The following is a 26,608-nucleotide window of genomic DNA, read 5'->3' on the forward strand; positions in this document are numbered from 1 at the left end:
TTAAAGTTTATTTCTCACAATAGTTTTTGTGGGCACATGCTTAAACAATAACGTTGCAAACTTTTCAACTTGTCAAACTGGTCAAACTTTCGGTACTTCTTTCTTTACTTTACTCCTCTGTACCAGGGCTTTGGCCTATTGGGCTACGGCACCTGCTGTTTTCTTGCTCCTTGTCATCCTCTGAGGTAGTTTCATCTGTAGGCTCTTTGTCTTTTCTTTCTAGATCTTCATCTGTTTCCTTTTCTGCATCTGTTTCTTTATCTCTGTCTTTTCTTTCTTCTTTGGGACATGGTGCTACATCTAAGGCATAGTAGCCCCTTTCTCCTTGATGCAAGGTGAACTGTACTGCGTCTCCAATTTTCAAATTTCTGCCTGAATGTCCTCTGGGCAGGTGGGCTTGAACATCTCTCCGATTCACAAATATGCCCTCTTTTATTCCTCTTGCTACAATAAAGCCGTATCCGCTTTTCAAATTGAAGTCCTCCACAACTCCTCTGCAAAGGGGTCCTCTGACCTGGGCTTTGGACCTTCTCAGTAACCGTTTTTCTTGTAGGTCTCTGGCTGTGACTTCTCTCTGCTCTGGGGATTGTGGTGTTGGAGGATACTTTGTTTTGCTGCGCCGTGTCTTACGGGCTGGGTTCATGCCTGCAGGCTCCCAGGTGAGGTCTTTGGGCTGATCTTCGTCTGCAGACGGTGTCAAGTCCTCCTCATCCCAGCGGGAATAGGGTAACATCTCCGGCTCTGAGTATAGATCCACTGCTGGTGGCTCCGGAGTCAGCTCCTCAGCTTCCTGGCCTCCCCTCCCCCTTAGTTCTTCGCTGCACTCTGGTTGTGGCAGCGTTGAGGATGAGTGTTCTTCAGCTGGCCCAGGCGGTGGACTCTCTGGCGCGGCTGCAGGGGTTGCCTGAATCTCCTTGGGGGTGCGCGGAGGGCGCAGGCACTGATCCACCAACCACTGCGGAAACTTGGCCTCCATGTCGGCCTTCAGCCGCCAGTAGTCGGGCTCCTCTCCCATCATGGGCTTCCTGTCAGGGACCTCTGTGGACTGGGGAGCGGTGTCAGCTCTGGCTTTGCAGGCCGGGGAAAATGGTGAGGTAGGCTCTTCTTGGCGGGCCGCGCCTGGCATGGCGGCGGCCTGGTCTGTGCGGGCCGGGCAGGGCATCGCTGCGGCGGCCTGGTCTTGGCGGGCCGCGCCTGGCATGGCGGCGGCCTGGTCTTGGCGGGCCGCGCCTGGCATGGCGGCGGCCTGGATCAGTGTCGCTGTTGCAGAGGGCTCTGTGCAGGCTGAGCTGGGCGTCGCTGCTGTGATCGGGGCTTGACGGGCCGCACCTGGCGGGGCTGCGGCCTGGTTCAGCATCTCACTTGCGGCGCGGACGAGCGTCGCTGCTGCGGTGGGGTCTTGGCGGACTGGGCTCAGCAGGGTGGCAGCCTGGGTCAGTGTCACACCTGCGGCACGGATCAGTATCGCAGTGGCAGTCGGACCTTTGCGGGCCGGGCGGGGCATGGCTGCGGCGGCCTGAATTTGGCGGGCCGCTTCTAGCGTGGCTGCGGCCTGGTCCAGCGTCGCCGCGCCGGGCGCCTCTTCTGGGACCACGGGCGTAGCAGCAGGAGTCGGGGCATTCGCGCTGGCCGGGGCATCTCTGGACTCACCCATCGGTGGCAGCATCGGGGTCTGAGTCGTCGCCGCTCGGTCTGGCATGCGTCGCGCGGCTCCCTCCTCGTAGGTCCGAACCGCCGCCGCCATCTCCAGAAGCTCCTTGCGTTCTTCTCTGAGCCGTCGCACAATCCTGGCCTCCAGCTGGTCGCAGAAGATGGCAAGCTCCCGGCACCACCAGGCAGCAGAGCCTGGCTCTGGGTATCCGTGTCTGGACTCCATTTCTTCTAGCACGCTACTGGCTTCTTCTCTGCTCCGCCGTCTCTGGACGCTTCCGCTTTCTTCATCAGCGAGGTCAGGACTCTGCAGGGGATCTCTGGGTAGCCACACCTCTTCGTGGGCGGTAACTTCTTCCAGCGCGGGCTGCTGTGGTTTTTCAGCGCGCTTTTCATGGTGGCAATATGGCGGCGCTTCCAATTTTTCAAGCGGACCGCCTAGGCACATGGTCACCTGTCTGAACAGGTCTAGTCCTTATCCTGTTCGTGACGCCAGATGTGAAGCCCCGCAGGTGCAGTGTCGGTGTCGGTGCGTTACCTTCAGGGACTCCACGTTGCTGGATCTCCGTCACTGGTAGGAAATCTTCTTGTTTGATCGTGACGCCACTCTCAGTATTGCGGTCAGTGGGGACCGCCACTGCAGGTTAGGGGACGCCTGGGGCTGATGGTGGGTGCAGTCGGATGTAGTAGCCTCCTGAGAGTGAGGCAAGCCCCAGGGCCCTGTGTAGGTTTGTAGTACCACAAGTCGCAGAATGACCACACAGGCAGGATGTCTTTTAGGGTTTTTACTCACATTAGATGGCAGGGTGAGTAGCCCGGGCGTAGCTGGGATGAACCAGATGGGAACCAGGTATCCTTCAGGCTGACTTTATGAGGGTGACTACTGACTCGCCTTCCTTAGCCCTTGGTGGTTTGGGGTGACCCCGACTTTTAGTCCCTATGGGGGTCACCCAGGGAAGATGCTGCAGCCTCTCTCTCCCCTTCGTTCGCCGTATGCTTGTTCCCTGGACCAGGCCACTCCAGCTGCTTGCCTCCTGTGACCTATGGGCCCTCACTGTGGTTACGTGGCTGCGGCTTTTGTGGTGTTGTGGTGTGGGCTTTGAGAGCCCCACACCGGCAGGTTTAGCAGGGAAAGGTGGATCTATCCTCGCTTCGGGATCTGCCGCCCGGTTGGGCCTGGTGCTCTCTAGCAGTCTCCTTACTTCCCACTCCGTTGCACTCCCTAGCTGAAGCTGGCTTTCAGGTAGCACTCCTAGTTGACCGTTCTCCCCCGTCTGTAGCCACTGCGCGGACGCTGTCAGATTGCACAGCTCCAGGGATCTGCTCCTCACTTGAGCTCCCTGGACTCTACACTGAACTGGCTCACATCTGGGACCTTCACTGCTGTTCCTGTCTGAGCTTCACTTTCCTGCTGCTCACTCCTCCACACTCTGCTTCAGACTCTCGACTGACTACTCCTCCTTCTCTTTTCCCTCTTGTGCCTGCCTACGCCACCTAGCAACCAGATTCTCTTACCACACCCCTTGAGAGGAGATGGAGGCTCTACCCCCTCCACTATTCCAGTGAAGGTGAAGGCTTGCCCCCTCCTGGGATCCCCAGGGGTCCTCTCATGGGTACATGTGTGAGACCTGATCACTATGCGCCTGTGTTCCACACCCCGGTCAGCCTTCTGGATTACCTGTATTGTACTGTCCCCAGCATGGGTGCAGTACTCAGTGGTGCCTGACCAGGTCAGGGGCGCCACATATCCATAAATGTGGTGAGCTGCTCCGCTGTACCCTGCCAAAGAATAAACACATCATCGATGTATCTAATCCAGCACTGCGCATGGGCAGCCGCCTGGACGCCCTCGTCGCCAAAGATGCCCCTCTCCCAGTAGCCGAGGAACAGATTGGCGTACGAAGGCGCACAGGCCGCGCCCATCGCAGTGCCGCGTGTCTGTAAATAAAAACGATCTTTAAAAATGAAAAAGTTATGTGTGAGAATGAAGCGGAGCAGCTCAAGTATAAGTTCACAGAAATGGCCATCCCGGTTGGTGTTGCCCAGAAAGAAGCGGACCGCCTCCAAGCCATCCTCATGATTGATGCTCGTATACAAGGCCTCGATGTCTGCTGTCACCAAAAGGGTATCAGTATCCACAAAAATCCCGTCAACCCTATTCAGGACGTCCGTCGTGTCTTTGGCATAAGATGGTAAGGTCTCAACAAGTGGCTTTAAGTAATAGTCTATAAATCGGCACACTGGATCACAAAGACCGTCAATGCCAGACACGATCGGACGCCCCGGCGGGTTTTCGGGATTTTTGTGGATTTTGGGCAAAAGATAAAATGTCGGAATCTTAGGAAAGGTTACAACTAAGCCATCAAAGACTTTTTTAGTAATAATACCGTCCTCAAAAGCTCCAAGCAGTATCCGGTGGAGTAAATCGGAATAGGGGACCAGAGGGCTCGACTCTAATCTCGAATAGGTTTGTCTGTCGCGTAACTGGCGATATACCTCTTTCTCATATAGACTATTGGGCCAGACCACAATGTTGCCTCCCTTGTCCGCCGGTTTTATCTGGACATCATCCAGATTTTGCAAGTCACGAAGTGCTCTCCTCTGTGCATGGTTGAGATTATCAAATCTAAGTCTTGTTGATAAGTGTTTAAATTCATCAGAGACGAGTCTAGTGAAAATCTCTACAGAGGAACAGAGGGACAAGGGAGGGAACCGTGTGGATCGTGGTAAGATAGAAGGTGGAAAACCACCTTGTTGGTCTACCTGTTGTTCAATCAGGAGGTCTTCCAAAGCCTGGAGAGCTTCTTTTTCTGCCCGGTCGGTAGGGTTATAGGACAGAGGATTTTTGGAATGTAACTTTTTCAACAAGACCTTGCGAGAGAAAATATGGAGGTCCTTCAAAGCTGTAAAGAAATTAAATGAATTAGTGGGAGAGAAACTAAGGCCTTTAGATAATAATTCAATCTGGGTTTGAGAAAGTGAATGTGAAGACAGGTTAATTACCTGTAAAGCGTGACCCGTCACATGATCCTTATTAGCCAATGAATGGTGAAGAAGTCGGCGCATGCGTGGTCCGCGCTTGGCGTCCTGGCTTGCCCGACGGCGTCTCCCTGGTAACGGCGTGCAGGACTGGGAGCTACGCCCCCTCTCGTGCACGCCCTGCCTGACGCTGTGCGCGCATCCCCGGCCGCCTGCGCCGACCGCGCATGCGCCGACTTCTTCACCATTCATTGGCTAATAAGGATCATGTGACGGGTCACCTGGCCCATTTAGCATTTCCGGTAACGGAGAAAATCATATCCCTCACGGTCTGATGAAGCGTGTCACTCTTTTCACGCGAAACGCGCGTTACCCTTCCTAGGGGGGTATCCAGACCTCTGTCCTCTGCACTACTGGCACTTTACTATTTTTCTACTCCTGGTTAATTTGGCTGCACTGGGTATGTTCTTTAGATTGACTATGTACTTACGCTGTTACTGTATTGCATTTTACCACTCCAGCCTTTTGTGCAGCTTTTTGTATTAACTGTTATATCATCTATTGTGCCAGTTTGTTGTCATGCCTTTTCCATCTTCTCCACGACATTTTTGTAATGAATTGTTTACTACCTAATAAATACATGTTATCTTTTGCATATTAGCCACTTTTTGTCCTCCTGTTCTTGTTTGCTGCCTGTGGTGTGCATCCCCTTCCACGGTTTAAACCCAATTGCTTTTTCCGTGGTTTTCTCTAATTGAGATCATGTTTTGTGCCTAATGGATTGCTATGGTATTCTTTTTTTTCATGCTGTATCCTTTAAACACAAAGGTGCTATTGGGCTAAAACAGTAAAAGGTAAAGGTATTGGAAAGTATCTAATTAAGGACGCCTGAGACAGAAGCCATGCGATTGCAATCATTGCCCGTTTATTCCCATGTTCAAAAATTGCTTTAATTGGGTAATGTATATAATAACAGCCACTTTCCAGCTTACTACTTATTAACTCCCCACCCTCCATAAAGTTATACTTTTTAATCATTTATTGCCTGCACTATAAGTGGCTTACCATGCACAGTGCTTACAAGCTCTTTCCTATATAGCTTGTAAACGCTGCCACCTCTTCTCTCCTAGCAGCATCCAACAGCACACAATTTGAGCAGAGGTACAAGGAAGCCGCTGATCTGAGCTGTCAATCATCAGGATCGCACTGCCACCGGCATCCTGAAAGTTGAGCAGCATGCGCTTTTCAAAGTAAAAAATGGGAATTTAACTTTTTAAAGTGGTTTTCCAGCTTAAAAAAAACAACCCCTCTTCCCTGTAGTGCCGTGTGTGCTTTACTCACCCTCCACAGGTCCAGTGCTGAGTCTACACTGCTGCTCCCTCTGATATTTTCTGCAGCCAATCAGCTGGGCAGCTCGTGCTGCTTGGCTCCCTGATTAGCTGCAGTGCTGAGCGCCGCAGGGTAAATCAGGCAGAGACTTCTCATGTACAGCACCATGGAATCAATGGTGCTCTATGAATAAATATTAATAATAATAATAATAAGACTCTGGATAAAAATATAAATATATATTATACAGTGTATGTGTGATATAGAGATATATATATATATATATATATATATATATATATAGATAGATAGATAGATAGATAGATAGATAGATAGATAGATAGATAGATAGATTATAGATTTATATATAGATATATAATCTCTTGAAAGGGAACGTGGCAGGTGATATACGCTGCCCAAACCACGGACAGCCTGAATCAGAGCCTGGCTATATGATTTTAGAGAAGATATAAGATATACTATGACAATCCGGCCGAGGACTACAGGGAGAGAGGAGACTAGTCCAGCTCAGCCCCCGGCCATCTCCTCCCAGCGCTACTATGGCCTCTGCTCATTATCTCGTGTCCAAATGACATCCGGCTGATCCCGACTTATACTGGGGTGCATCGTGATTGAAATATTGATGAACATCAAAAGAGAAGCTGTTGCCCATGGCAGTAATTGAGAAATGACAGATGGTTGCCATTGGCAACTGCTCCATTTTAATGGGAAAAAAAAGTAGTGTTTTGCCTGGGCTGTTCTTTGTCTCTACAAGTCTGGAGACGCTGCAAATACTTTATTGATTCAAGGTTTGGTGTATTTAGTGCCAAGGGAAGGGCCATGCGTATTTTGGGTAATCCTGACAAGAGCGGGCAGGCTCTGTGCTTATACACGGCTTGGTGACCCGTGTGGGCTGGTGTTAGTGGTAGCTGAGGACATGTCCTGCTTTACCGGCTGTTGACTAGAGTATGGGGTTTGTTGGGAGTCGTTTTCTACCAGCCGGGAGGTCACGGAAGGTATATATCATCATATTAGTGTCCTCACCTTGTCTATACAGGGGTGTTCCTATCCCAATATGTAATAAGTGCAGTAGTCATAATATTAGCCAATACCTTCAATTAGAAATGTAGTATAGTTCTCCTGATATAACCATGTCTCTTACCTCATGTGCAGGGCATTGCAGCTTATAGTTACATGCACTCATAAGTGGTTGTAACCATGGATACCTAAGCTGCAATGCCCTGCACATGAGGTAAGAGACATGGTTATATCAGGAGAACTATACTACATTTCTAATTGAAGGTATTGGCTAATATTATTACTACTGCACCTATTACATATTGGGATAGGATCTTGGAGATGGGATTAACCCTTTAAGCCCTCTATGATCTGTGACCTCCTCCCCAAACTAGAAGGGTATGTGCACACGGTGCCTTTGTTAACAAATCTGCATGCCTATCCTTCTACCAGCAAAGTCTGAGATTTCTGAAGCGCTGTGCCCACGTTGCCTTTTTTTTTTGTTTTTTTTTTTTCCTGCAAATATTGCTGCAGAAATATCTGCAGTACATCAATTGTTGGGGCTTTTTTTTTGTAATGCATTTTTTTTTTATTTTTTAGCCCTTCCATCCATTGACTTCATTACAAAAAAAGTAAAAAAAAAAAATGCCCCAAAAGAAAACAGCATGTGTTTTTCTGCCAGAGGGTGCAGATTTCATGCCGAACATTTCTGCACCAAATCTTCAGCGTGTGCATGATTCCTTAGACCCCCTTCACACTGCGTTCCTCTCCCCATTCAGTGGTCCCGTTGGGGCTTCCATCCAAACTCCCTGCAAAACTGGTTTCGGATGTATGCGTCGACGGGGCCATTGACTATAATGGTGCAGATGCAGTCATCGTATTTTGTCGTGCACCATTTTTGGTAGTCTACGTCTATTGGAGGTGGATACCCAGATGTAGTAGACTGCATTTGAGTGTCCACCTCCAGTAAGCGTAACTAGCAAAAATGGTGCCTGACAGAGAATATACGGTGACTCCGTCTGCACCAATATAGTCAATGGCCCAGTCGACGCATAAATCCGAAACCTGTTTTGCAGGGGGTTTGGATGGAAGCCACAACTGGACCACTGAATGGGGAGAGGAACACAGTGTGAATGGGGCCTAACTTGGCATTTACTGACTGATGGGCCTGGGGTCACCCAGCTGTAGAGAAATGGGCATCTTTCTTAGAGGGTTTTTTTTTATTTTTTTTACATAGTCTATTTTTGCATCCCAAATTCATCAAAATGAGAACACGAAATGTAATCTCATTTGGTGGAAAATTCTGAGTTTTTTTTTTTTTTTTTTTTTTAAATTAAAAAAAATTACATCCTATCAAACTTTTAAGATGTTTTCTTCAACTGGGCAAAAAAATAAAAGTTGTCAGATTTTGTACTCTGCTACTGTACTGGAGGGACTATTGGCCAAAAAGTATGCGAATTATGAATTTGGATAAAAATAAACCAAACATTTGGATAAGCAAAACTATGGCCATAATACAAAAACAAAACAAGTGTGGTTAAGGGGTTGTGTTAGGCTAAGTTCACACTTCCGTTGTTTTGCTTCCGTCGCAATCCGTTGCCTTGAGGAATTACGGCATCCTGCAAAATATTTTGCAGGAATCAGTTTTTTTTCCCATAGACTTATAATAGTGACGGATTGTGACTGATGGCCTTGTGTTGCATCTGCTGCGTGACGGATCAGTCGTTTACTGACTGACTGACTGACTGACTGTCAGGCAGGAGCAACGCTGAATGTAACGTTTTTGAAGCGGTAAAAAAACGGACTACGCAGGTGTCCGTTGCCCTCCATCACAAGGTATAATGTATGTCTATGGTGCTGGATTCCCCCATAATCCGTCACACGATGGAATCCAGTGCTGGATTCCGTCATGCTCTACTGAGCATGCCCAGCATGTTTGGTACACCTTTTTGTTTGTCCCAAATGGATCATGATGGATCTGTCAAAAAACGGACGCAGAACAGATGTAACAGACGCGACAAATCAGGTTGGTTTTTTTTTTTGTTTTTTTTACAGGATTCCTGTGAACGGAATCCTGTGAAATAACACAGCCGTTGCGTCAGTTGACATCTCAAAAACGACGGATCCATCATTGCGTCGCAACGACGGACCTGACTAAAGCAAAACAACCGAAGTGTGAACTTACCCTTACTAATTAAATGAATCAGTACAGGTCATAAATGTTTTGTCATAGAGAGTGGGAGAGTAGGTAGCGGGAGCTGAAATTGGGAAATCCACAGGTTGCCCCCATGTTTGGCAGTCGGGGTTCGCTGGTCACTAGGTCGGATTTATGAGCCACTTCTTATTATTTCCTCCTTGGTAAACGCATTGTTTCTATCATTCCTTAAAAACATCTCGGCCCCCGGGAATGCAATCCCCAGCGAGACGACTTTGTCAGTCATAACAAGTGTGAAGTTGACCCCTGGGTATTGTCTCCGAGCGGCAGCGACGCTCCATCGGTCACACGAGGATTGCCGTTACCTTGGAAGAGTTTTCTCGCTGTGTACATGGTCCCTCATAGAGAACATCTGCTGCTCCATTGCTTTATCTGATAGGTCTACATTTCCATTTAAAGAAGATTCCACCAAAATGTTATTAATGGTCCCTATATTAGTAAATCAGGAGCCATTATATTTTATATTCTACAAGTGCATCTCAATAAATTAGAATATCATGAAAAAGTTAATTTATTTCAGTAATTCAATACAAAAAGGGAAACGCATATATTATATAGTCATTACACACAAAGGAATCTATTCCTATATATTATATAGAGTCATTACACACAGAGGGATCTATTCCTGTATATTATATAGAGTCATTACACACCGAGGGATCTATTCCTATATATTACAGTCATATGAAAAGTTTGGGCACCCCTATTAATGTTAACCTTTTTTCTTTATAACAGTATGGGTTTTTGCAACAGCTATTTCACTTTCATATATATAATAACTGATGGACTGAGTAATATTTCTGGATTGAAATGAGGTTTATTGTACTAACAGAAAATGTGCAATCCGCATTTAAACAAAATTTGACCGGTGCAAAAGTATGGGCATCTCAACATAAAAGTGACATTAATATTTTGTAGATCCTCCTTTTGCAAAAATAACAGCCTCTAGTCACTTCCTGTAGCTTTTAATGAGTTCCTGGATCCTGGATGAAGGTATATTTGACCATTGCTGTTTACCAAACAATTCCAGTTCAGTTAAGTTTGATGGTCGCCGAGCATGGACAGCCGCTTCAAATCATCCCACAGATTTTCAATGATATTCAGGTCTGGGGACTGGGATTGCCATTCCAGAACATTGCAATTGTTCCTCTGCATGAATGCCTGAATAGATTTGGAGCGGTGTTTTGGATCATGTTTTGCTGAAATATCCATCCCCTGCGTAACTTCAACTTCGTCACTGATTCTTGCACATTATTGTCAAGAATCTGCTGATGCTGAGTTGAATCCATGCGACCCTCAACTTTAACAAAGATTCCCGGTGCCAGCATTGGCCACACAGCCCCAAAGCATGATGGAACCTCCACCAAATTTTACTGTGGATAGCAAGTGCTTTTCTTGGAATGCCGTGTTTTTTTGCCTCCATACATAACACCTTTTTGTATGACCAAACAACTCAATCTTTGTTTCATCAGTCCACAGAACCTTCGTCCAAAATGTAACTGGCTTGTCCAAATGTGCTTTTGCATACCTCAGGCGACTCTGTTTGTGGCGTGCTTGCAGAAACGGCTTCTTTCACATCACTCTCCCATACATCATCTCCTTTTGCAACGTGCGCTGTATTGTTGATCGATGCACATTGACACCATCTGCAGCAAGATGATGCTGCAGGTCTTTGGAGGTGGTCTGTGGATTGTCCTTGACTGCTCTCACCATTCTTCTTCTCTACCTTTCTGATATTTTTCTTGGCCTGCCACTTCTGGGCTTAACAAGAACTGTACCTGTGTTCTTCCATTTCCTTATTATGTTCCTCACAGTGGAAACTGACAGTTTAAATCTCTGAGACAACTTTTTGTACCTTCCCCTGAACAACTATGTTGAATAATCTTTGTTTTCAGATCATTTGAGAGTTGTTTTGAGGAGCCCATGATGCCACTCTTCATAGGAGATTCAAATAGGAGACCAACTTGCAAGTGGCCACCTTAAATACCTTTTCTCATGATTGGATACACCTGCCTATGAAGTTCAAAGCTCAATGAGGTTACAAAACCAATTTAGTGCTTTAGTAAGTCAGTAAAAAGTAGTTAGGAGTGTTCAAATCAAGAAATTGATAAGGGTGCCCATACTTATGCACCTGTCAAATTTTGTGTAAATGTGGATTGCAGATTTTCTGTTAGTACAATAAACCTCATTTCAATCCAGAAATATTACTGAGTCCATCAGTTATTAGATATATGAAACTGAAATAGCTGCTGCAAAAACCCAAATTGTTCTAAAGAAAAAAGGTTAACATTAATAGGGGTGCCCAAACTTTTTCATATGACTGTATTATATAGTCATTACACACAGAGGGATCTATTCCTTTATGTTATATAGAGTCTTTACACACAGAGGGATCTATTCCTATATATTATATAGTCATTACACACAGATGGATCTATTCCTATATATTATATAGAGTCATTACACACAGATGGATCTATTCCTATATATTATATAGTCATTACACACAGAGGGATCTATTCCTATATATTATATAGAGTCATTACACACAGATGGATCTATTCCTATATATTATATAGAGTCATTACACACAGAGGGATCTATTCCTATATATTATATAGAGTCATTACACACAGATGGATCTATTCCTATATATTATATAGTCATTACACACAGAGGGATCTATTCCTATATATTATATAGAGTCATTACACACAGAGGGATATATTCCTATATATTATATAGAGTCATTACACACAGAGGGATCTATTCCTATATATTATATAGAAACAACCCTTTATTTAGGCATGGAAAATCAGTAACACTCTGTTTGTACCTGGGCAGATAATTAGGATCTTTTCATCTGTGGCCAAAATGTACCGAATCAGATCTGTATTTTTCCCCAGTACGGTCTGTATTCTTATGGCTATCGCTGGTTTAGCAAGGTGATTTTTTTTTTTTTTTTTATTCTTCAGGCCAACAGATAATTGTTTTGAGAGCTGACAATTATTTGATTAACATCCTTTTACTGAACTCTGACAACCCATTTTTAGGGATGTATTAGGCGATGACCATGAGTACATGATAAAGCTCCTCCCGAGTAAAGATACAGATTTCTGCCCAATTTGACCGCCAATGGATGACACATCAAATCTCTCGTTAAAAACAATGCTCCAGTGTTTTTTGTTGTTTTTTTTTTTTGTGTGTGTTTTTACTGCACTGCCGAAGTGGTATCACTAATCTCTGTTCCCCATCTGTAGTAAAACACTTCACAGTCGCCATCAGTCACAAGCTCTACATGCAAGTCTATGAGGGCCTTGGTCTGGCTCTCATAGTCTTGCATTGAGAAGTGACTTCTGACTCTCCCAGGAAACAGTGGAGCAATCTGGCAGAAGATGACTGGATCCCCACCATTAATAGCATAAGATGGCGGCTGGAAAGCACTCTACTACAGACCGGGAACATGCTTTAGTGATACCAGTCCAGGGGTGCAATGATGTTTAAAGTAGCAACATTTAGACAAGCCTGTGAAATACTGGGAGAATATAGTCTGGTCAGATGAGGCCAAAATTCAACATCTTGCCATAGTACACACCATTTTTGGAGGTCAAAAGGTACTACAAATCACCCCAAAAAGACCATAGAGTACCTACAGTGACGTTTGGAGGTGGGAACATTATGGTGTGGGGCTTTATTTCCACATACGGCACAGGAAAATTTAATTGAAGGAAGTATGAATGGAGAAATGTACCAAGACATTCTTGATAAAAAAAAAAAAAATCTGCCATCTCACAGGATGATGAAAATGAAATGACAGTGGACATTTCAGCAAGAGAATGGTCCAAAACACACAGCCAGGGAAACTCCCAATTGGTTTCAGAGAAAGAAAATAAAGCTGCCAGAATGGCCGAGCCGATCACCAGACCTGAATCCAGTAGAAAATGTATAAAAGGAACTAAAGCTCAGAGTTCATAGAAGGAGCCCAGGATGTGAAGTGTTTGTGTGGAAGAATGGGCCAAAATCACACCTGAGCAATGCATGCCACTAGTTTCTCCATACAGAAGGCGTCTTGAAGCTTCATCACCAATTTAGGCTTTTGTACGAAGTATTAAATAAAGTTCAATAAAGCGAGTTCAATACATTTCTCATTATTATACATCACTAAATTTAACCCATTACTTGCCAAATTAGAAATTTTCATTTTTTTTTTTAATTAAATGACAGATTTTTAATGAAAAAAAAATTAAGAATGAAAATGAAATTTAATGAATGTAATGTATAAATTAAATTAATTAATGAGTAATAAATTTAATTTTTAAGCAAAAGATTAGGCGTCCCAAAAAAAGGACATTGGTAGATAATAGGTTAAGGACATGTAAGACTTGATTTCATAGTCTGTGTGGATTGGATGGGTTGATACTGACATCTGGTGAGAAATTCATGTCAATAGCGCCTTTAGAAATATAAACTGAACAAAAATATAAATCGCAACACTTATGTTTTTGCTCCCATTTTTCATGCTCTGAACTCAAAGATCTCATATTTTCTATGGATACAAAGGCCTTTTTCGCTGAAATTTGTCTAACTTAGTGAACTCTTCTCTTTTGCGGAGATAATCTATCCCCCTCACAGGTGCGGCAGATCAAGATGCTGATTAGACAGCATGATTATTGCACAGGTGTGCCTTAGGCTGGCCACAATAAAAGGCCACTCTAAAATGTGCAGTTTTACAGTATTGGGGGGGTGGTGTCAGAAAACAAGTCAGTATGTGGTGCTACACATCTCCTTCACATAGAGGTGATCAGGTTGGTGATTGTGGCCTGTGGATAGTTGGTCCACTCCTCTTCAATGTCTGTGTGAAGTTGCTGGATATTGGCTGGAACTTGGAACACGCGGTCATATAAGCCGATCCAGAGCATCCCAGACATGCTTAATGGGTGACCTGTCCGGTGAGTACGCTGCCATGCAAGAACTGGGACGTTTTCAGCTTCCGGGAACCATGTACAGATCCCTGCACCATGGGGCCGAGCATTATCAGCTGTAACATGAGGTGATGGATGAGGCACAACAACGGCCTCAGGATCTCGTCACGGGGTCTCTGTACATTCAAAATGGCAGCAATAAAATGCACCTGTGTTCACTGTTCATAACATACCCCTGCCCATACAATAACCAACCACCACCATGGGAAACTAGATTCACAATGCTGACATCAGATGTTGAGGTCCTGGGCTGTTGGGGTTACACGTGGTCTATGGGTGCGAGGCTGGTTAGAAGTAGTGCCAAACTCTCTGACACGCCTTTGGAGACGGCTCATGGTAGAGAAATGAGCAGTCAATTCACAGCAGCAGCTCTGGTGACATTCCTGCAGTCAGCAGCCTATTGCACACTCCCTCAAAACGTGCGACATCTGTGGCATTGTGCGGTGTGATCAAACTGCACATTTTAGAGGGACCTCTTATTGTGGCCAGCCTAAGGCTACTTTCACACATCCGGTTTTTGCTCTGCGGCACAATACGGCGCTCTGCAGAAAAACCACAACCGTTTTTGTTTGCCGCCGGTTGCGGTTTTTTTTGCATAGACTTACATTAGTGCCGTATTTCGCCGCATGGGCTTGCGTTCGGTCCGGTTTTTGCCGCATGCGGCAGATTTAGCCGATGCCGCGGCCGGATGGAACGTTCCCTGGCACGTTTTTTGCTCCGGCAAAAAAAACCGCATCGCGCCGCATCCGGCTGCTGCGGCGCATTTTCAATACATGCCTATGGAGGCCGGATGCGGCAAAAACCGCATCCGGCCGCCGCATGCGGTTTCTTCCACTGCGCATGCTCAGTAGCGTGCCGCAACCGGAAAGAAACGGACGGGCTGCATGTAAAAACGTATGCAAAGGATGCGGTGTTTTCGCCAAATCTGTTGCATAGGTTTCACAGCCGGATTGAGCCGCACTGCTCAAACCGGATGTGTGAAAGTAGCCTAAGGCACACCTGTACAATAATCATGTGTCTAATCAGCATCTTGATATGCCGCACCTGTGAGGGGGATGGATTATCTCGGCAGAGGAGAAAAGCTCACTAACACAGATTTACAGGGTACTCACACTTGCGCTATTTTGACGCAAACGGAATCCGTCAGTAATGTAGTACAGTTCATTTATTTACAGTGGAAGCGCGACACCATGTGGACACAAGCGGGTACTGCATGACACGCGCGGCATATTAACGCGCTTCCACTGTAAATAAATGAACTGTACTACATTACTGACGGATTCCGTTTGCGTCAAAATAGCGCAAGTGTGAAACTAGCCTTCGACAACTTTGTGAACAATATTTCAGGGAAAGGCTTCTTGTGTCCATAGAAAAAGTCTTAGATCTTTGAGTTCAGCTCATGAAAAATGGGAGCAAAAACAAGTGTTGTATATATATTAAGCTGCTGAAGGCATCCTTCTTTTATTTGTGAAGTGTAACTCGTTGTTATGTGTCTCCTCAGATTTGTGATGTCCTCCAATTGTCAGATCCGTGTGTTCCCCTCGGCAGCAGAGCTTGCCCTCTCTCTTTCGCAGCTCCTGGTTAATGAGTCCAAGGGAGTAGATAACTTCAGGATTGGACTGTCTGGTGGGAGCTTGGTGAAGCTTCTGAGCCGTGAATTACCGAAGACCGCCGGCCTCGATACTGAAGGATGGAAAGTGGCCATGTGTGACGAGAGGCTGGTCCCCTTCACTGATCCAGAGAGCACATATGGCGAGTACAAGGTGTGTTGGTCACTTGCTTTGATGACAAATGCCCGGGTCATGTGTGGCCATCAGGGAATAGCTGACACTACACAGAACCTTACACCTCCGATCCTCCATTAGCATGCTGTAACCAGAACTAAATGGGCAGTTCAGTCCCACGGAGAAAGGATTGGTAACTATTGCGAAGGCATCTCTGATAAATCAATAGCTTTCCTGCCAATCAGAAGCATTTGTGTGTCCGAGAGCTTCATATATACAAATTAGAATTGGCGGGAAACCACTAAATGCCATAGATTATGCCCAGTGCTTTAGGCTGACCATACATGCCATTGATAATGCCCAGTGCTTTAGGCTGGCCATACATGCCATTGATAGTGCCCGGTGATTTAGGCTGGCCGTACATGCCATTGATAATGCCCGTGCTTTATGCTGGCCATACATGCCATTGATAATGCCCGGTGCTTTAGGCTGGCCATACATGCCATTGATAGTGCCCGGTGTTTTAGGCTGGCCATACATGCCATTGATAATTCCTGTGCTTTATGCTGGCCATACATGCCATTGATAATGCCCGGTGCTTTAGGCTGGCCATACATGCCATTGATAGTGCCCGGTGCTTTAGGCTGGCCATACATGCCATTGATAATGCCCTTTATGCTGGCCATACATGCCATTGATAATTCCCGTGCTTTATGCTGGCCATACATGCCATTGATAATGCCCAGTGCTTTAGGCTGGCCATACATGCCATTGATAATGCCCAGTGCTTTAGACTGGCCATACATGCCATTGATAATGCCCTTTATGCTGGCCATACATGCCATTGATAATGCCCAGTGCTTTTGGCTGGCCGTACATGCCATTGATAATGCCCGTGCTTTATGCTGGCCATACATGCCATTGATAATTCCCGTGCTTTATGCTGGCCATACATGCCATTGATAATGCCCGGTGCTTTAGGCTGGCCATACATGCCATTGATAGTGCCCGGTGCTTTAGGCTGGCCATACATGCCATTGATAATGCCCTTTATGCTGGCCATACATGCCATTGATAATTCCCGTGCTTTATGCTGGCCATACATGCCATTGATAATTCCCGTGCTTTAGGCTGGCCATACATGCCATTGATAATTCTCAATGCTTTAGGCTGGCCATACATGCCATTGATAATGCTCAGTGCTTTATGCTGGCCATACATGCCATTGATAATTCCCGTGCTTTAGGCTGGCCATACATGCCATTGATAATTCTCAGTGCTTTAGGCTGGCCATACATGCCATTGATAATGCTCAGTGCTTTAGGCTGGCCATACATGCCATTGATAATGCCCAGTGCTTTTGGCTGGCCATACATGCCATTGATAATGCCCTGTGCCCTTTGGATGTCAATAAGAAGATATCTCTGGTAAGGTTTTTCATTCTTACCAGATATAATGGTGTCCTGGACATCAGTCCCATATGTAAACCTCACAACTAGGATTAAGATGGCTCTCCCTTTACATAAGGCACTTTTGAGCAGAGTCCATGGAGATTTCTAAATGTGCAATTACAATCAAAATTTTACAACCCCCAATGCAAATTAAGATTATTTTTTTGTTTTGTAACAATCGGCAAACTTTCTGCTGTTTGCAATAAACCAATTAAACAAACAATGCAAATAATTCCACACAGCTACCGGTAGTGAAATATTCGGGTTCGGATTATACCGAATAGTTACATAGTACCATTCCGGTATTAGTCACAAATAGCGAACCTAATGGAAGGGGTACCCGAGCATTTTTCTTAAAGATTTCCCAGAAATTGCTAAGGTTCCCCCTTGACTTGCATTAGATTTGTTATTTAGCTATAAAAGGGTTTATCATCCAGCATGTCACTCCATTAGGTGGGTGTGCTTCCACCACTCCTTCCCGTGCTGGATCCTCCATCCATATAGCCATCAAACCGGACAACTGACTGGGGTAATCTGGCTTTTGTATCTTTACCTTAGATTTGTGACGATTACTGAAATAGTACTAGGTATTTGTTACGAATAACCCAAATATTTTACTATTCTCTCATCACTAGTTCTAACAAATGATTACTGAACATGCAAACTTATTCACTCTCTTCATGACAAGTGACAAAAGGTGGTGTCACACGTAGCGACGCAGCAGCGATCACGACCACGATCTGACCTTATCAGGATCACTGCTGCGTCGTTACATGGTCGCTGGTGAGCTGTCAAACAGGCAGATCTCACCAGCAACCAGTGACCAGCCAGCAGCGACGCGTGGAAGCGTAGCTAAGGTAAATATCGGGTAACCAAGGAAAGCACTTCTCTTGGTTACCGATATTTACCTTAGTTACTAGCGTCCGCCTCTCTCACGCTGCCAGTACCGCTCCCTGTTCCCTGCACTCCTAGCCAGAGTACACATCGGGTTAATTACCCGATGTGTACTCCAGCTACGTGTGCAGAGAGCAGGGAGCCGGCACTGGCAGCGATAGCGGCAGACGCTAGTAACTAAGGTAAATATCGGGTAACCAAGGAAAGGGCTTCTTGATTACCTGATGTTTACCCTGGTTACAGCTTACCGCAGCTGCCAGAAGCCGGCTCCCTGCTCGCTTCAGTTCGTCGCTCTCTCGCTGTCACACACAGCGATGTGTGCGTCACAGCGGGAGAGCAACGTCCTAAAAATGAAGCCGGACATTCAGCAACGACCGGCGACCTCACAGCAGGGGCCAGGTCATTGGCGGATGTCACACACAGCGACAACGACGGGACGTTGCTGCTACGTCACAGAAAATGGTGACTTAGCAGCGATGTCGTTGTCGCCGTCGCTATGTGCGACACCACCTTAATGCTTTGTAGATCACCTCTGGCTGTTGTAACCTGCTGCAAACCATGGTGCATAGCAAGACACCAGCTTCTTTTTGGTTAAACGTAAAGGGGTAGTGCCACAATTACATACAGTGCCTTGCAAAAGTATTCAGCTCCCTTCAATTTTTCAACCTTTTCCCACATTTCAGGCTTCAAACATAAAGATAAACATTTTAATGTTATGGTTAAGAATCAACAACAAGTGGGACACAATTGTGAAGTTGAACGAAATTTATTGTTTATTTTAAACTTTTTTTAAAAAAAATAAATAACTGAAAATTGCGCCGTGCAATATTATTCATATGGTTTATTCCATGTGCACACATTTGAAGGTAGGTACAGACAGCCCATAGGCAGGAGAAAAAATGACTAGCGACGCGTTTCGACCACATTACACGGTCTTAGTCATGACTAACACCGTGTAATACGGTCGAAACGCGTCGCTAGTCATTTTTCCCCTGCTCAGGGGCTGTCTGCTACCTTCACATGTGTGCACATGGAATAAACCATATGGAAATTTATAATGAAGAGTGCCTTCCTTTCTGCGCTGGATCTAATCTTACATGCTTGCAGCTGCCCGGTCGATTGTCCGTGCTGCAGAGAGAAGGCCTGGAGACTTGGAGTGGGTGAGCTGAATTCCTCTGTCTTGCAATATTATTCAGCCCCTTTAAGTTAATACTTTGTAGCGCCCCCTTTTGCTGCGATTACAGCTGCAGTCGCTTGGGGTTTGTCTCTATCAGTTTTGCACATCGAGAGACTGAAATTCTTGCCCATTCTTCCTTTGCAAACAGCTGGAGCTGAGTGAGGTTGGATGAGAACAGCAGTTTTCAGTCTTTCTGCAGATTCTCGATTGGATTTAGGTCTGGACTGTGACTTGGCCATTCTAACACCTGGATACGTTTATTTGTGAATCACTCCATTGTAGATCTGCTTTATGTTTGTTATCATTGTTTTGTTGGAAGGCAAATCTCCATCCCAGTCTCAGGTCTTTTGTAGACTCCAACAGGTTTTCTTCAAGAATGGTCCTGTATTTGGCACCATCCATCTTCCCATCAATTTTAACCATCTTCCCTGTCACTGCTGAAGAAAAGCAGGCCCAAACCATGATGCTGCCACCACCATGTTTGACAGTGGGGATGGTGTGTTCAGGGTGATGGGCTGTGTTGCTTTTACACCAAACATATCATTTTGCATTGTGCCCAAGTAGTTCCATTTTGATTTAATCTAACCAAAGCACCTTCTTCCACATGTTTGGTGTGTCTCCTAGGTGGCTTGTGGCAAACTTTAAACAACACTTTTATGGATATCTTTGAGAAATGGCTTTCTTCTTGCCACTCTTCCATAAAGGCCAGATTTGTGCAGTGTACGACTGATTGTTGTCCTATGGACAGACTCTCCCACCTCAGCTGTAGATCTCTGCAGTTCATCCAGAGTGATCATGGGCCTCTTGGCTGCATCTCTGATCAGTCTTCTCCTTGTTTGAGATGAAATTTTTAAGTGACGGCCGGGTCTTGGTGGATTTGCAGTGGTATGATACTCCTTCCAGTTCAATATGATCGCTCGCACAGTGCTTCTTGGGATCTTTAAAGTTGTGAAAATCTTTTTGTAACCAAATCCGGCTTTAAACGTCTCCACAACAGTATCACGGACCTGTCTGTTTTGTTCCTTGGTCTTCATGATGCTATCTGTGCTTTAAACAGAACACTGAGACTATCACAGAGCAGGTGCATTTATACAGAGACTTGATTACACACAGGGGATTATATTTATCATCATCAGTCATTTAGGACAACATTGGCTCATTCAGAGATCCTCAATGAACTTCTGGAGTGAGTTTCCTGCACTGAAAGTAAAGGGGATGAATAATATTCCACGCCCCAATTTTCAGTTATTTATTTTTTTACAAAAGTTTAAAATAAGCAATAAATTTCATTCAACCTCACAATTGTGTCCCACTTGTTGATTCTTCACCATAACAATAAAATTATTATTGAAGTCTGAAATGTGGGAAAAGGTTGAAAAATTCAAGGGGGCCGAATACTTTCGCAAGGCACTGTATCTCAGAATTGGTGATTTTGTTTTTGGTTTCAATGATAACACCCCCCTCCCCCCAACCACTTTATTGACACTTCTCATTTAAGAGTCTTCATGTAGTAACCAGTCTTACATGTCAAATCTTTCACAAAAAAGGAAAAGTTGTGGGGTAATTTGGGAAGTTACACAAGAAACAAGCGGCGTGTGCAGCTCATGGACACTATCACAAGCTGGGCGCTGACCTCTTACATAACGGTGCTATCCGGTGAAAGTGCAGTCCGAAGGAGAACATGGTGGAAAGTTCTGATCTGCCCCGAGGACCTCGACCCTCTCTCCAATATCTGTAGGGTTTCTGGTCTGCACACTCCAGCCCTACACTTTATTCCTTTCTGCAATGTTGCAGTCATTAATTGGGACTGGAATATTACAGTAATCTGTTCCCAAAACGTTGACATGGCTTTTCATTTATTACCTTTAAGAATCCAGACAGAAAATGTGTTAGGCTAGGTTCACATTTCCGTTGTTTATTATCAGTCACAATCCGCCGCTCTAATAAACAACACAATCTGTTTGGCGGATTCCGTTGTTTACCATAGACTTGTATGAGCGGCGGATTGTGACTAATGATGCTGCGTTGCATTCGCCACCCGACTGATCAGTCGTGGAACGACTGACCGTCGGGTGGCAGGAACGCAGCATGTAACGTTTTTTGAGCAGTGGAATCCTTTTGATTTCTCTGCGTATGCTCTCTCTCGGCGGCCGAACGATCAGCTGATCGCCCGGCAGCCGCCTTCTGTGAACGATCAGCTGATCTCCCGGCCGCCGTCTTTTGAGAGCAATCAGCTGATCTCCTGGCCGCTGGCTTTTGAGAGCGACTGATTGTTCTCAAAAGCCGGCGGCCAGGAGATCAGCTGATCGGTCACAGAAGCTGGGCAATCAGCTGATCACTCTCAAAAGCTGGCGGCCGGCTTATGAGAGCGATCAGCTGATCTCCCGGCGTCCGGCTAATATGAGCGATCAGCTGATCGTTCACAATAGCTGGCCGATCAGCTGATCGTTCACAGAAGCCGGCCGCTGGGAGATCAGCTGATCGCTCTCAAAAGATCATCAATGTCTAATCGGCCGAGGTCCAACACCTGGTACCCTCACCGAACAGCTGTTTTCGGTAACCGCGGCAGCAGGAAATGCTCCGTTCCGGAGCTAACCTGTCTTCTGATAGTGGCCGCGGCGGGGAACTGCACATCCACCTCCCATTCAGATCAATAGGAGGCAGATGTGCAGTACTTGGACACGACCACTATCAGAAGACAGGGTAGCTCCGGAACTTAGCATTTCCGGCTGCCAGCTGCTGCCTCCAGGACCGTGGACAGCTGATCGGCAGGGCTGCCGGGTGTCGGACATTGGCCGATCAGACATTGATGATCTATCCTAAGGAGAGACCATCAATGTAAAAGTAGGGGACAACCCCTTTTAATTATCGTGAACTTCTGCTGACTGAGCGACTCCACGGTTCCTTCCCTTTTTATTATACAGGCAGCAGAGTAGCTGTAGTGGGGGCAGCGTTTGTCTTTACTTCTGGTCTGGAACCTGATGACCAAGGAAGTAGCTGTGCCATATAAGCAACCCCTAGTGTTATTAATGGCGCATACAGTGTGGAGAATCATTATGTGATACGATGCCAATTTTGCTAATTTTCCCACCTACAAAGAATGGAGAGGTCTGTAATTTTTATCGTAGGTAACTTCACCTGTGACAGACAGAATAAAAAAAATCCAGAAAATCCCATTGTGTGATTTTTAAAGAATTAATTTGCATTTTATTGCATGAAATACGTATTTGATACAATAGAAAAACAGAACTTAATATTTTGTAGAAACTATTGTTTGCAGTTACAGAGGTTGGACGTTTCCTGTAGTTCTTGACCAGGTTTGCACACACTGCAGCTGGGATTTTGGCGACTCCTACATACAGATCTTCTCCAGATCTTTCAGGTTTCGGGGCTGTCACTGGGCAACATTGAGTTTCAGCTCCCTCCAGAGATTTTCTATTGGGTTGAGGTCTGGAGACTGGCTAGACCACTGCAGGACCTTGAGATGCTTCTTACGGAGCCGCTCCTGAGTTGCCCTGGCTGTGTGTTTCGGGTCATTTTCATGCTTGAAAACCCAGCAATGACCCATATTCAATGCCCTTACTGAGGAAAGGAGGTTGTTGGCCAAAATCTCGCAATACATGACCCCATCCATCCATCCTCCCTTCAATACGTTGAGTCATCCTGTCCCCTTTGCAGAAAAGCACCCCAAAATCATGATGTTTCCACCTCCATGCTTCACAGTTGGGACGGTGTTCTTGTATTTGTATTCATCTGTCTTCTTCCTCCAAATACGACAAGTGGAGTTCTTACCAAAAAGTTATATTTTGGTCTCATTGCACCATATGCGTCCTCTGGATCATCCAGATGGTCATTGGTAAATTTCAAATGGGCCTGGACATGTGCTGACGTGCTCAGGGGGAACTTGCGTGCCCTGCAGGATTTTAATCCATGATGGCGTAGAGTATTACTAACGGTAATCTGTGAGACTTTGGTCCCCGCTCTCTTGAGCACATCCTCCTGTATCGTTCTAGGCTGATTCCTGACTTTCTCAGAATCCTCCATACCCCACAAGGTGAAATCTTGCATGGAGCCCCAGACCGAGTAAGGTTGACATTCATCTTATGTTTCTTCCATTTTCTAATAATTGCACCAACAGTTGTTGCCTTCTCACCAAGCTGCTTGCCTATTGTTCTTTAGCTCATCCCACCCTTGTGCAGGTCTTCAATTTTGTCTCTAGTGTCTTTAGACAGCTGTTTGGTCTTGGCCATGGTGGAGGGGTTGGAGTGTGATTGAGTTTGTGGACAGGTATCTTTTATACAGGTAACAATTAAAAGCAATTAATACAGGTAATGAGTGCAGAGTAGGACACACACAATATGGCACAAAGAGGCACCAGACTTATGAATAATAAATAATTAATATGGAATAGACCTTGATGTGTACAAAAAATACAATATTTATTTATAAAGGGTGGCAAAACACTCACAATTTTAAAATCAGACATAAACACTAAACACTGCCTCCAACATGGGACATGTGAATTGCATAGACAAGCATATTGAGGGTAAACACAACAATACTGCCCCCTATCTGGGTATTCTTATACAAAATCAAGTATATACTCCATGTATGCTAAAAATGTGCTTGTATTGCATCAAGTTGTTACTGGATATCCTGAGACTGTCACCAAATGGTATATAACAAAGGCTAAACTAGCCAAAAATAAAAATAACAATGAGTCCAAACAGTCACTAAGGAAGGTTACCAAAAACTGCAATACAAGGTCCCGGAGTCACAGTGTGAGAGCCGGACGCGTTACGCCAGTCACGCTGGCTTCGACAGGAGACTGAGTCGGGCTCTCACACTGTGACTCCGGGACCTTGTATTGCAGTTTTTGGTAACCTTCCTTAGTGACTGTTTGGACTCATTGTTATTTTTATTTTTGGCTAGTTTAGCCTTTGTTATATACCATTTGGTGACAGTCTCAGGGATATCCAGTAACAACTTGATGCAATACAAGCACATTTTTAGCATACATGGAGTATATACTTGATTTTGTATAAGAATACCCAGATAGGGGGCAGTATTGTTGCGTTTACCCTCAATATGCTTGTCTATGCAATTCACATGTCCCATGTTGGAGGCAGTGGTTAGGCGGGCTTTGCATGTTGCGACATCGCAAGCCGATGCTGTGATGCCGCACGCGATAGTCCCCGCCCCTGTCGCAGGTACGATATCCTTGTGATAGCTGCCGTAGCGAACATTATCGCTACGACAACTTCACATGGACTCACCTGTCCTGGGACGTCGCTCTGGCCGGCGACCCGCCTCCTTGTTAAGGGGGCGGGTCGTGCGGCGTCACAGCGACGTCACACGGCAGGCGGCCAATAGGGGCGGAGATGAGCGGGATGTAAACATCCCGCCCACCTCGTTCCTTCCGCATATCCTACGGAAGCTGCGGTGACGCCGGTAGGAGATGTTCCTCGCTCCTGCGACTTCACACACAGCAATGTGTTTAAACTAGGAATGGGGGGCGAGGGTATTCACTTTATAGAAGGGGAATGTAGTGCAGATAGTGACCAGGGCACAAGTAATGAAATTGGGGGTGGTACGGGGGGAAGGGTTAGGACAGTTAATACAGTAAGCAGGAATACAGGTACAGAGTCATACGTAACGTGCATGTACACTAATGCCCGAAGCCTCACAAATAAGGTGGAGGAATTAGAATTAATATTGTTGGAAGAAAATTATGATATAGTGGGGATATCAGAGACATGGCTGGATGAGAGCTATGACTGGGCTGTTAATTTACAGGGTTATAGCCTATTCAGGAATGACCGTACAAATAAGCGAGGGGGAGGTGTGTGTCTATATGTAAAATCATCCTTAAAACCCATCCTGCGTGACAACATATGTGAGGGTACTGAGAATGTAGAGTCCCTATGGGTGGAGATAAGGGGGGGGAGAATGAATAATAAAATACTGATAGGGGTGTGTTATAAGACGCCGAATATTATGGAAGAGGTAGAGAATCTCCTCATAAAGCAAATTGATAAAGCAGCGAGTCTCGGAGAGGTAATTATTATGGGGGACTTTAACTATCCTGATATAAATTGGGGAACAGAAACTTGCAGTTCCAGCAAAGGAAATAGATTTTTGATAACAATGAAAGATAATTACCTTTCACAAATGGTACAGGACCCCACAAGAGGGGGAGTACTACTAGACCTTGTACTAACCAATAGGCCAGACCGCATATCAAATATACAAGTTGGGGGTTACTTGGGGAATAGTGATCACAAAATAATAAGTTTTCATGTATTCTTTAGTAAGATGTCTAGTAGAGGGGCTACAAGGACACTAAACTTCAGGAAAGCAAATTTTAAACGGTTGAGAGATGATCTTAGTGCAATAAACTGGGATGATGTACTAAGTAATAAAAGTACACAAAGCAAATGGGAGACTTTTATGAGCATCCTGAATAGGGCTTGTGCAGAAAATATACCCTATGGGAACAAACATGCTAGAAATAGGAGGAAACCCCTATGGCTAAATAGAGCTGTAAGGGAAGCAATAAAAGAAAAACAGAAAGCCTTAAAAGAATTAAAGAGGGTAGGTAGTGATGAGGCATTATATAATTATAGAAAATTAAATAAAATATGTAAAAAGCAAATTAAGTTAGCTAAGTTTGAGACAGAGAGACTCATTGCGAGAGAAAGTAAAAATAATCCTAAAATATTCTTTAACTACATAAACAGTAAAAAACTGAAAAGCGATAGTGTTGGCCCCCTTAAAAATAGTCTTGGTGAAATGGTGGAAGGGGATGAGGGTAAAGCCAACCTGCTGAATGACTTTTTTTCTACGGTTTTTATACAAGAAAATGCCATGGCAGATGACATGACCAGTGATACAATAAATTCACCCTTGAATATTACCTGCTTAACCCAGCAGGAAGTACGCCGCCGCCTCGAAATCACTAAGATTGACAAATCTCCGGGCCCGGATGGCATACACCCCAGAGTACTACAGGAATTGAGTTCTGTGACAGATAGACCATTATTTTTAATCTTCTCAGATTCCTTAATAACAGGGTCGGTACCGCAGGACTGGCGCATAGCAAATGTGGTGCCAATATTCAAAAAGGGGACAAAAACTGAGCCGGGAAATTATAGGCCGGTAAGTTTAACCTCTACGGTTGGTAAAATCCT

General features: G+C 45.2%; 1 protein-coding gene across 2 annotated transcripts in view; it reads left to right on the top strand.

Annotated features, from left to right (window-relative positions):
• The window catches only part of PGLS (6-phosphogluconolactonase), a 71,649-nt gene that overhangs the window by 6,763 nt on the left and 38,278 nt on the right, over positions 1–26,608 (top strand). For both annotated transcript variants that reach the window (XM_075342978.1, XM_075342979.1), the window contains exon 2: positions 15,674–15,935. In XM_075342978.1, the coding sequence (XP_075199093.1) occupies positions 15,681–15,935 (255 nt within the window). In that variant the 5' untranslated portion in view covers positions 15,674–15,680. The remainder of the gene's footprint in view (positions 1–15,673; positions 15,936–26,608) is intronic.

This window comes from Anomaloglossus baeobatrachus, chromosome 4 (assembly GCF_048569485.1).
Source record: "Anomaloglossus baeobatrachus isolate aAnoBae1 chromosome 4, aAnoBae1.hap1, whole genome shotgun sequence".
Classification (NCBI taxonomy): Eukaryota; Metazoa; Chordata; class Amphibia; order Anura; family Aromobatidae; genus Anomaloglossus; species Anomaloglossus baeobatrachus.